Below are 13182 nucleotides of genomic sequence, written 5' to 3' on the forward strand. Positions count from 1 at the left end.
TATGTATTTATATCATATCTCTTATATTATTGCATAATTCTTTACATCAGAATATTTTATGTCATGTTAGAAAATATATTGTATCTAAAGACGATCATCTAAATATCTTCAATTCTAAACTCTGATGACTTTAACCTACATTATTCCACTAATTGTCCCATTTCTAACCTAGAATTATGTGTATAAAACTAAAAATACAGTAGATAATGGGTGCTAAAGAGCCTCTTTGGGAATTTGATAATGACCTTGAGAAATCAGCAAACTACTCTACTATTCAATAAACACAATCCTACCAAAAATGTGTCCTTACCTTTCAGATGAGATTAAAGAGACAAATGCTCAACAACCTACAATACAAAATTACATATAAAACCATTAAATTTATGCTATAGTGCTAAGTATTTTAATTTTTTTCTTCTTACAGTTGCTAAATACATGCATATTTTAAAAGAAAAAGTGACAAAAGTTATGTTTTGTTCAAGAATACTATTGTTCCCATATTTTACTGGTTTCAACAGAAACTATTTTGCTAAGCTTCAGTTGGCAAATATTTCTGGAAATGTAAAACATGATGTGTTTGAGGTGAACAAAGTAAATTAATAATAACCAACTGCATACACTCAACACATAATTACTCTAGAAACAAAAGTACAAAGATATTTTAAAACTACACACACACATATATACATATATCTATATGTATATAGGCTTTTGACCCTTTGAAGTATTTCATAAAGTGAACCTTTATTTAAATGTAGTTATTATAGAAGCAAAGTAGTAATATAAGAAATAAACAGTCTCTAAACTTTGCTGTTACAGTGCATCTGTAGATTGATGTTCTATTATTTCTAAGTCCTTACACAAAAGAGAACTATAGTCCTTTTGTTTATTGTGAATATCTTTTAAGAATAGCCCTAATATACAAGCTATATAATGACACATTTTACTTGACACTAACTGATAAATAAAGCCCAAGGTAGATCTTCTAAAATAAACACATGGTGAAATTTCATTGGGCAATAAACCCAATAGATTTTCTCTGTATATATGTCTAGACATTCATGGACGTGTTTTGTGTGCTAGTTTCCAAACAGATGTGAATTTATGTTTTTGTTAAAAATGACAAAAGCCAGCTTGTTTTCCTTAAGAATAATATTGTTCCCATACCACCACAGATTGTTACAGCAGATTTTTAGTCAGTTAGGCTTCAGTTGATGAAATGCTAAGTTCTGAGTGGTTGTTGTCTAATGGAACATGTCTCCTTGCTGGGGAGACGCTGGTGGCATAAACTGTAGAGAAATCATCCTGTGGTCACCACTATTATTCTTCTCAGAGCTGGATCTCACTAAAGAGGACCATCATGACGCAAGGCCTATAAAAAATCCTCCCACAAATCCAGTGGACACCACCATATTCTGTTTAAGGAACTCTGTTGCTTCTCCAATTATATTGTTGACTTCCGGTGCTGCCTTATTTGCTCGCTTCTTAATCTGCCTTCTCGCCTTGTGGACATCCTTGGCAACTCTGTTCCAGTCGATCTGCACATAGCCACTGTGGCTGGCGATCTGAAGGAGAAGAAAGCCACCACCCACTGCGGTGGCTGCAAGCTTTCCAACCTTCTGGAATAAAAATCCTGCACACCAGCCCGTCACACCACCCAGGACAATCCTAGTGGCCACCGAGTATTTGTCTACCATTGGTCCTGAACGGTGGCCAAACACTCGATTCCACCAGCTGCGCCTTGGCACACACTCCGTCAAATCCAGCAGTTCATAAGCGTCGTCTTCCCCTTCATCCTCTTCGGGAGGTTTCCGGGGCACCATGATACCGCCAGCAGCCAATCCTGGGGTTCCCTTTACCCGCCTTCCACTCCCCTGCACTTAGACGCTCTAGGCCAAGGGTAACGTCTATGTCTTCTCCTCGCCCTCCTTTCGTCCTTTTTTACGTGCTCCTTGTCAACTGTAAGGACGTGATCTCATAGTCAGTTAATTTGGGCCCAAAATGTTTTCTTGGTAACATAGCTCCTTTTATATTTCAAATTAATAGAGCAAAGTAGTTACTCCAGAGGTCACGGCACCTATATGAATGTCTCTATCTTTATACCTCTATCATTTTATTCTGCTCTCAGGAAATCAGTTTGCTTCTATCTATAGATCCAAAGTAGAAAAGGAACAAGACACAATAGAAAAGAAAAGAAAAAATATTTTTCATTGAACTAGTGACTATAAATGGTATAATTAGTGATGAAAAATGGTATGTTATGTCATTTAGGACATATATATATATATATTTATATATATATACCTGGTGATGCATATATTTTATAAATTAAGAATAAATTTCTGCCATTAGACATAGAATATTGTGAATTCATGTGTCATAGGCATAAAAAGGGATTGGGGGCGGGGTGATTTCTCAGATATATAAATACCAACCATCCATAGCACTTCAGTGTAGGTTTCTAGGTGTCATTGGATGTTTCTGGTTGCTGAAAAAAAAAACCTGAAATGTCCATTATTTAAACTACTGTTTCTAATTTTAAAAAACTTATAACAGTTGTGATTTAACTGTTTTCAGTCAAAAAATCAGGCTTTAAATGATTTTTTTCCAGAATTTTGCCTGCTGTTGATTCCAGTCTGTTGATTTCCCTCTTATATTCAACAACAACTTGTTAAGCTCAATAAGGTAATAGTTTGAGCAATTCAACTCCATATGGTGTGTTTCTTGCTGACAGCATGGATTCTGGCTTTAGTGTTCTGATCTATTAAAGTACATGTTATGATCAAAGTGATATTTGCTGGTAATCATGATGTGAGTCTCCAGCTATAGAATGGCAGCTTTGTGCAATAATTGCATGGGTCAAAGAAAATTAATAGAGCTTATGTGAACAAGGATTACTTTTTAAGACCCACTGAAATAGAAATGAGATTGCAGCAAATCTTTGCCTGTGTGTCAAAGGCATTCACTTGATTTGGGAAATTGGGTATAAAGTCATAAAGCAAATGACCATTAGGTTCAATGTCCAACCAATTCAGGGTCTCTTGCTTAGTCCTGTAAAACAATTACAAATGTTTCTTAAAATATTCAATGAATGTTTCTGAGAATAGTCAGCTATTGAAGTTTTATTTGTAAATCACATAGTAATTTGATGAGTTCAATATATTTAAAAAATATAAACTCCACAAGCTACTCTTTAATAGTAAATACTATCACTTAGTAAATTATATTGTGATTTAACACATTAGGTATTTAGATATGTAATCTAAAAATATATTGCATGTGTCATTTTCCTGGGTTGTGTGGGGGTTGGGAGTTATGTTATTAGCCTCACTATTCTGAATTTTAGGTAAGTTAAAATATTTGAGAGACTTATCATTGGCTTTTTAGCATTAATTACATAATTATTATTCTTTTAACTCTGATTTTGCATCTTATGGCAATACTTCCTTAGAGGAGATAACATTATGGCAAATCAAATCTAGTTCTTCGAAGAATAGTTATATGTGTTAATATATCTCACCCAATACATATGCAGGTTGGACTGATCTCTACAAGAAGGGTATTAAAACGTGTTCAAAAAGGAGTATATAAGTTAGTGCTTGTATAAAGAATCACAGTGAAAAAAATATACTGAAAGCTTTACAGTATTACAAGTTCTAAATCATTTAGCATTCATTCACTTGATTAATCTTCAGCCTAAATATATAAACAATAATAGTATTGCCTAACTTGGTAGGAAATTTGGTTAGGACTAGGCAAATTTAAATATCTTGGTCTAAAGATACTAATGATGTCTTTCACCAGGGCCAGACTTGTACTGCCTAGATAAAGGTTCATAACTCCCCTTAAATCTAGGATCAAGGTTGTATACTCTCTGTACTGAATTGGTCTATAATTTTCTGTCCCAAGTCATATAGATGATCAGATTATAATTTTATGAGACATCAGATTATAATTTTATGAGACATCAGAAAATAATGTTTCCATGATTCCAGAATTCACAAATATACATTTCTCATTGTTATGCCTATGTATTTAAATAAAGTCACTGTTCTTTCTGAATATAGTGAAAACTTATATTTTGTGCTCTTAAACTGAATAAACCTTTTCTACTTAAGAAATAAAAATTAAGTATGAGTTCATTATGCCATTTGCTTGAAGTTATTAATTTCAAAGAAGGAAAATAAAATAACATGGAGGAGAAACAATCTAAAGACTTGGCTTCATAGAATTAATAGGGCAAGTCTTTGTTAAGTCTTATGTGAGAAGTAATAGTAAGTCAGGGTATTTACTAAGTAGAAGAATAAAATCTCATGTAATTTTTGACAATATCACTGTGACTACTTTGTACAGAATTGATAACCAAGACCCATTGGAATGAAATCCACAGTAAAGAAAACTTACGTACCTTTTGAGTTTCTCACAGATAAAGCAGTCCTAAAATAACACATAAATCCTTAGTTCTGTAAGAATAATTACTAGTATGTTGAGTACAAATACATCTGTTTCATTACAATTTTGTTTTCAAAAATTATACAATATAAATGTGCAAATGTTTCCATTCTCATTATGTTTTTAAATGTCACTTTCTCAAATGCCTACAATGCTCTATTTCCAAATATTTACTTCGAAAAGTATCAACAGTCACTCTCAACTCTGCAAAGGAGAAAATGAAGTGTTTTATTTCACTACAAGAGCATACACTTCAATTCACACTCTGGAAAAATGCCTTGAGAAGTGTTATTTGGAATAATCAGACCACAGAATTAAAACAGTAGACAAAGCATTAAAAAAATATCCAGACCAATAAAAAAAGTGGCTTAGCCGTGGTTGTGGCATGCTAATTAAAACATTTTTGTTCCTAGAAGAATTACAAATAGAGTACAACTAGCATAAAGGCCAAAAAAAAATTAATGGGTATTATATAAAAGAGCATGAGTATAGAGAGGAAAATTAATCAACTTTGCTTCTGGTTGAACTTTGCTCTTAGCCTTGTTAGCTCGGGAGCTACGTCTGCTTCTTTTGTGACACCATCATTTCATGGGGCCAAGCAAATGGGTCTGATAGCAGATCTTGATAAGGGCCATATGTGAATCTGCCTGGAAGCTGGAATGCAGCTGCTGCTCACCTACAGTGCATGATTGTGCTGTGTCATTGGAATTTGTGCTTCAAGGAACCTTAAAACATTCCTTCTGGATAACCTGATTTGACTGCTGATGCCGAAGTATCCTACTGCTAGACATGGTGCACAAATATTAACGCCAACAGAAATGCTTTTCCGAAATGCCTGATAACTCCCAAGCATTTTACCCCACAGTATATCCATGTATCTACTTCCTTTGGTTTGAGCATAGCCTATTTGCCAATCAAACCCCAAGCTCTTAAAAGCTTCTGGTCACTGAGTCTCAAACTCTGAGAATTGCTTTGCTTCACCTGTCCTTTAATTTGTGCACTCTGTCACTTTAACATGCAATCTTGCATGATCAGTTGGAATGTCCTTCATATGTTTTGTGCATTTCCACTGCATACTCAGAGTTAGGATGTCAGATTTTCATTTAGCAAGTCAAAAAAAATTCATAAAATAGTTCCAGGATTGTGTATATATTCGGTAAAGTCAGAGTGTTAGTCATGAATTACTGTTCCAAAAATACCTGAAATAAACAATTTCTAGAGAGGAAAATAGTTTTGTTGTTTATTTTTCTTTTGTTTTGGTCAGTCCTGGGGCATGAACTCGGGGCCTGGTCACTTGAACCAGCTTCACTTCCAGTTTTTGGTTTTTAATTGTAGATTAGTGTCTCAAGAACTTGCCTGTCTTCTGTTTTCTAATTGCAATCCTCAGATTTCAGCCTCCTGAATATTTTGAATTACAGAAAAAAGCCCTTGCCCCCAGTGTGAATGTTGTGTTTTGAGTGACATTTTTCACAGGCATTATTCTGGCTATGTCCAGTTCTACTGCTATTGGACCTATGATGGGGTAGTATATTTTGAACAAATCATGTTTAGAAGGCTTGTTCAAGTCAAGGAAAATAAACCAAAGAGATACAGGAATAGAGAAATGTGCTCTTGTACCCCAATGGCATAATTTCCTTCCACAGGCCCATTCTTCCAGTGATTCCACACTGGTCCACCTACTACCACGGGCTAAAAGCTAAGCCTTCCACATATATGCTATGGGAGACATTGTATACCAAAACTGTAGCAGTGAAGAAATTCTTTATCCAATACATATCACCTATCTTCCTATATATTGTCTCTACAAATGGTGTAGCCTAGTATTTTTCCTATTACATGAAGAACTTACATTTCACAGAAAATAATATTTAAAGTGGAAACAGCATCCATTCGCGTCATTGGGCCCTTAGTTTATGTTGATATTAGCAATTATCCTATTACCTCTTATCCTATCATAACTACCCAGAAAGTTGCTGTGGATATATTGTTTTCAGTAACATTACAAATTGCTTTCCTTTTATTAGGCTGATTAATTTATGATAGAGATTGTTTTTCAGATTTAAGCACTCATAATTCTACTACCACCTCAAATCATTAAGTAAAATTCTGTATGTGAATAAAGTGTTTTGTTTTTTGCCAAGCAGCATTAAATAGACTGACTATGTTCTCAGAATCTAAATCCAATTGAGAAGATAACAGATATATTTTACTAAAATATATTTTTCTTTCTTCTATAAAACTATCCTTTTCTTTTATCAGTTTTTGGGGCTTGCATTCAGGGCCTGAGCACTATCCCTGAGCTCCTTTGATAAAGGTAAGTGCTTTTACCACTGTTAAGCCACAGCTCCAAATCCAGTCTTTTGAGGGGTTAATTGGTAGTAAGAGTCTTACTGGGGACTTTTCTGCCTGGTTCAGCTTTGAACCAGAATCTTAAGATCTCAGCCTCTTCAGTAGCCAGGCTAATCACCAACACCTAGTTGAAACTACCCCCTTTGAAATGATTCCTTTTGAACTCAGTGGAAGTTCCAGACACTGAAAGTCTTTGGTTTAGAAGTAATATTGTTGTTGTTGTTGATGATGATGTTGTTGTTCTTAGAAATAATATTTCTAAGGCACTGAGATAAAGCAAGAGATTTAGAGAAGTGACATGTTGAAATTAAATGGAATAGGATGCAGTGTAGACACAATCTAGACTCTACTTAAAATATCTAGGATACTGTGATTAACTGTAGTTTGGCATAATTTATCATACCTGAGCTGAGTTACAGTTGGAAAATATATTAGAAGAATAGCTGAATGGTAATGTAGAAGGTAGGGCCTGTGTCCTCCAAAAGCATGACTGTGCTAGATTTCCTAGCATAGAATATCAGCATTCAGAGAAAATGAAAACCACGAGTAGAAAAAAAGACAAGAAAGAAGGATGGAGCTCAAGTAGCAGAAGTGTTTATCTAGCAAGAGCAGTTTCCAAAGTTCAGCCTACAGTCTGGGAAACAATAAACTAAAGTGAAAGAAAGAAAGAAAGAAAGAAAGAAAGAAAGAAAGAAAGAAAGAAAGAAAGAAAGAAAGAAAGAAAGAAAGAAAGAAAGAAAGAAAGAAAGAAAGAAAGAAAGAAAGAAAGAAAGAGGAAGGAAGGAAAGAAGGAAGGAAGGAAGGAAGCAAGGAAGGAAGGAAGGAAGGGAGGAAGGAAGGAAGGGAATGCAACAACAAACACTGGCTTCCTAAATATACTGGCATGATCATCATTTTCTTCAACATAAGCAATTGCACCATTCCCCAATGAATGCATCTGAGTTCTATTTGAAAAGTCTGTAACTTAAGTGTTGTACTTACTGTCAAACAGCAATAAGTCAGGGCTCACGAAGCTCTAAATGATCTCACAAGACCCATCTCTGGGAACAGATTCAGCATAAAAACTCTACTTTTTGTTTAACAATTATTAATATGCACTCAGAGGTATGGATTTTTTTTTGGTCCAGTCCTGGGGCCTGAACTCTGGGCCTGGGCTCCCTCAGCCCTTCAGCTCAAGGCTAGCACTCTAGCACTTGAGCCACAGTGCCACTTCAGGCTTTTTTTTCCTGCTTATGTGGTGCTGAGGAATTGAACCCAGGGCCACATGCATGCAAGGCAGCACTCTACCACTGAGCCACTTTCTCAGCCCTGGATATTTTTTTTAAATTAGAGATCATTTTCTACTAAAATTTTCCAGGAGAAAAGAAATTTAAAAATACATATAGTGGGGCTGGGAAGGTGGCTCAATGGTAGGGTGCTTGCCTTGCATGAATGAGGCCCTGGGTTTGATTCCTCAGCACCACATAAGCAGAAAAAGCCAGAAGTGGCACTGTGGCTCAAGTGGTAGAGCGCTAGCCTTGAACTGTAGAGCTGAGGTACAGTGCCCAGGCCCAAAGTTCAGACCCCATGACCGAAAACAAAACAAAACAAAATAATATATATATGTATATATATATATATATATATAGTGAAATAATATGGGCTCAGCCACAAAAATGTATAGAACAAATAAAACAAAGAAAAGGACAGTCAATCGGATGCATGCTATAAATATTCATGGAAGAATATCCATGAGTTATGAAGCAACAAATAAGTGAATCATCTTACATGTATTCATTTAACAGCAAATTGAATAAAATTACAATTTATTGGCACAAATCTTAAATACTCCAGTATTTCTATTTTTCAGAAATGCTTTAACAATAAGTGCACAGGATGGACACTTGAAGTACTTTTAAGACATTGTTTTTATAGGAGAAAAAAATGTTTCATACTTATAAAATAAAAAATCCTATAGCTGATAAAAGATCTTCATTTTTCAGATAATTTTACAAGATTTAAAAATATATAACATGTAGTATATAGTTATATTCTTAGAAATAATGTTCTACAATATGAAAAATTAAAGTACAATATAAATAACAAAAAAGATAAATTCTGAGGTAAGAGAATTGTGATGTTTTGATATCTGTGAATATTTAAATTTACATTGTACTTGTCAAAATACGTGGTTATCAGGGAAATATATACATATTATTATTTTATATATATACATATATATGTTTATGTTTATATTTCTGCCATCAAAAAGAATGAAATGTGGTATTTGTAGGTAAAAAAATAACAGATCTATATGTAATCAAATTAATGAAATAAACCAGGTTCTGAAAGACAAAAGTTTAGGGTGAAGCTACTTATTTATTTATGAAGTGACAGGTCCCTGACAAATTTGTTCTGGAACTGAATTTTTAAGTTGCTAATATTTGGTAGGAAAAATTCTAAGAGATATTGGGAAGATATGTTGATAAAAAAATCATTATTTTGTCATATTATTTGAATCCATTCTTACCTATTTTTAATGATATACTTAAACCAAAGAACTATCACAGCTAGATTATGTGATTTTGGATCCTGGTGAGGCAGAATTAGTAATTATAATGAAGATAGTGCTATTGGCAGAAAGTTGAGCATGGTTTTCCCACTTAAAGAGGTATTGAGGAAAATATTTAAAACTGTATTCCCTTTTAATTTCCAGCTGAGAAGTTGAAAGTAAAACCTTCTGATTTATTCTTTGGTTAATATATCTGATTGACCTCATAGTTTAGATTGAACATAGAAACAATTTAAAAGGCAGTATTATTGAACTTATTTCCAAAGTTGTCACTTAGAAATGATACCACTAAGTATTATGTATATGATTATACCTATTTGAAATGCATAGATTTATTGACCTAACTTTATAAAATTGAGAAATGAAATAATGGAGTTACCCAAAATTTATTCACTGTTATACACATGATCAATATAACATGATTTTATCTTAATAATTTATTGATTGCATTATGGATTTGTTAATATGTACTTTTTTCTTGAAAATTGCATGTTTTTATAATTAAAGAACTCTGAGGATAGAGTTTCACACTGCATTATGTTAAACATAAAACTATATGAATATGGACAGAATGAAAATGTCATCAGATCATTACCTTCTAACTGTACTCTAATGGAAGCCTAAGATATATTCCTTTAATTAAAATATTTAAAAGCAGAGCTCAGTAAAACTTTTTTAAAAATCAACATTTTTTTCTGGAAAATTAGGTCTCCTCTTCTGAGTTTGTTCTCCAATGAAAGAAAATGATTATTCTTCTAAAATATATTCTAGAATTATTATATTTACAAATTATTGTATTTACAAATATAACTTATAAATATTGTATCTGTAATTTAACAAATTTGATATGTGTAAGAAAACATAAAATAGTTTCAAGATGAGTTCCATTCAAGGTAAATAATTGTAAAATGCATTGGACCAAACCAAATTAATGCTGTATTTCAAAATGTGCAAAAAGACAATGCTATGAGATTATATTCTTTTATCTCCTTTTAAGTTTTCGAACTTGTCATTCAATTACTTTTGAAATGTTACAGATAACAAGTTGTACATTTATATTTTTAAAGCCAGAAATAAAGACTTGGGCTTTTTTTTCATGTGCAAGCTAAATGTATGAGAGTAAATGATATCTTTAAATACATACAATTTATATATTACTGATTTTCTAAAAAGCTATAAACATATTATATATAATAGTCTCATGAAATCTACTTTATGTAGCTATCAGATTCCAGAATTCAATTACCCTATCTAAAAAGAATGAAACTAAGTACATGTTTACCCTTAGATTGCCTTGTCTGGAAGTGATCTCATCATATCTTAATAACTAAAGACATTATATTACTTTCAGATTATCTAAATGAAGGTGTTATTTTTTCTGTGAATTACTTTTCTTTTTAATTTAATTTTATTGTCAAGGTGATGTACAGAGAGGTTACAGTTACATACATAATGAGTGCATTGTTTGTCAAACATTGCTACCTCTCCCTTGTTTTTCTCCCACTTTTCCTCCCCTCCATGCCCCTTCCCATGTTGTAAAGTTCATTTCCTACATGTTGTCTTGTGACTATGAATTTATATTTCAGACACTAATGACTTAACCATGCAATCCTGGTTATCCAGAAAGCTGAAATCTAAGCACTGTGGTTCAAAACCAGTTCAAGTATCTAAGTCCATGAGACCTTTAGCTCAAACTAACCAACAAAAACCCAAAATGGAGTCATGGCTTAATGGTAGAGGGCATGAGTCTTGAGCCAAAATCCTGAGAGACAGTGTCCAGGCCCTGAGTTTAAGCCCTAGGATAAGCACAAAAATTAAAAATTTGAATTAAAAAACATATGTTTCTGGGTATGTATGACCTGATATAATAATTCAATCAATAAAATTCTGTTTCCTATGAGCCACTTATGAATAAAAATAGGTAAAAAATGGAAAATAATATATACCAATAAAATCTGACTATGAAATATTTAATATAAAATATCATATATAGAGAGAGACAAAAGCAAGAAGTAACAGAAGTATGAGTTATGGAAAACTGACATTTATTTATAGATGTATGGACATTCATATTTCTTTCCTTTTGTAGTATCCAGTAAATTTTCATTTTTTGTATTTCTGTTTGTCTAAATACAAGTTATTATCACCTTGTTTGTTTCTTTTTTGCCTAAATAGTGCTAATCTGAATGTCCACATATTTGTGAGTTTTTCATATTTCATTTTGGTACTGATTTCTAGTTTTATTCCATGATCATTTGAAAGGCATAGATGTGATAATTCTCAATGTATACTAATAAATCAAATTCAAAACTCTACTTAAATGATAGTTTGCCTTGATAAATTTAGATTTATTGCAGAGATTCAAATTATATTCAAATGTGATTCATTAACAAAAGGAAGACAGAATTCATGTGATCCTCTCAAAACATTAAAAAAGAAAATTGTCTTCCTCTCTTCATTAATTAAGTTATCCTGTAGAGTTCTCAAGGATAAATACTTATCACACGTCTCTGAAGAACCATATCAAATGTTGTTGATAGGAAGAAGACAGTATAGGACAAATAGTACAGATATTCAAAGAACTGTTTGGAACTTTCAGTGTTGTAGAAGTAATGGAAAGCTTACTTAGATGAAAATACATTTCATAGGAAGAAATACTAGTGAGATTTGATCAAAGTTACAAACCTGGATATAATTGCACAGAAATGTATCTATAAAATGTTATTGTTTTAAAGTCAGAGGACACCTTTTCACATATTTTACAGCAAATATGTGCTATTTTTGGATCCATTAAGATACTGCTTAGAGGGACTGAAGGTATGGCTCCATTGGTAGTGCACCAAACAATGAGTGAAAGTGGCAGGTACTGAGTTCAAATCCAGGTCTCAGATCTAAAACATAACAAAACAACAACAACAGTTCAGAGCAATATGGAAGTAAATATAGGGAGACCTGGGAAGATCTGGTTTCATAGTTTATGTAAAAATGATAACGAGTTGAACAATTGGGATTTTGCCAGCAAGATAGAGAGAAGGGCTAGCAAGAGATGAAAAGAAGTTCTCATTTCCTCTGTAGTGGGAATTAGAGAGAAAACTTGTTATTTCTGGGGAATGTTTGTTTTCTCACCCTGTGCCCAGTCTAGGTTAATGCTAATTCATATCCATTCTGAGCTTACATGAATCTCAAGAAGAATCACATTATGTCTTAGATATTTATACTCTCTATATGTATAAGTTACTGAGAATCATGTAACCTTTAATCTCTGCTTTTTCAGTGAGAAATAGAGTGCTTAGAATACTATATCTCAAATGAATATTGACCATTTGGGGGAATATTAAGGCTTTTGGGGAACTTCAGATTACTTTTGACTTTCTGTCTACTCCTAGAAATCTTTGTCCTTGCTGTTTCTGATTTCAAGGATTAGTCTGAATATATAGGAAATGAGAGACTGTTATTTTAAACCCTCATATGAATATCTCAGGAACATTGTGATCCTTGGAAGCTCACATTTTCAAGAGTTTTCCTTAAACAGTAGAAATGATGATGAGTTTAAGGAATACCTTTGGAGAAATATATTATGATAGATTGGGGGAAAAAGTACCATATACAGGCACAGTAAATTTTGGTGTGGTGCTGAATAGATGAGACTTATTGAATAGAATTAAGAGATTGCTCAGCATTTGCATAGAAAATTGTACCTTCCCTTGTACTTTCCCATACCTATGCAACTGTTCTGCCTTTTTCATTACCTCTCTTTGCTATTCCTATGGATACATTCCACTGAGAGTTGCTAACACCTCCCAGACATGAATAAGTGAATCAATTTCCAT

At 33.2% G+C, this 13182-nt stretch overlaps 1 protein-coding gene across 2 annotated transcripts; it reads right to left on the bottom strand.

The window, feature by feature from the left end:
- Positions 1 to 1358: 1358 nt before the first annotated feature.
- LOC122106911 (FUN14 domain-containing protein 1-like) lies at positions 1359 to 1823 on the bottom strand. Of its 2 annotated transcripts, XM_042678465.1 has the most exons (2): positions 1553 to 1823; positions 1359 to 1438 (listed from the first exon to the last, which is right to left on the bottom strand). In XM_042678465.1, the coding sequence occupies exons 1-2, from the start codon at positions 1821 to 1823 to the stop codon at positions 1359 to 1361; spliced, it is 351 nt and encodes a 116-aa protein (XP_042534399.1). The 2 variants fall into 2 exon arrangements, with proteins under 2 accessions (XP_042534399.1, XP_042534398.1); XM_042678464.1 differs by having other exon boundaries at positions 1359 to 1823.
- Between the last annotated feature and the right edge of the window lie 11359 nt (positions 1824 to 13182).

The sequence above is a fragment of the Dipodomys spectabilis genome, unplaced genomic scaffold (assembly GCF_019054845.1).
Source record: "Dipodomys spectabilis isolate Male_0828 unplaced genomic scaffold, ASM1905484v1 ptg000043l, whole genome shotgun sequence".
In the NCBI taxonomy this organism is placed as follows: Eukaryota; Metazoa; Chordata; class Mammalia; order Rodentia; family Heteromyidae; genus Dipodomys; species Dipodomys spectabilis.

Coding starts and splice junctions, on each gene's coding strand:
- LOC122106911 (XM_042678464.1), bottom strand. CDS start 1,823: ATGGTGCCCCGGAAACCTCCCGAAGAGGATGAAGGGGAAGACGACGCT.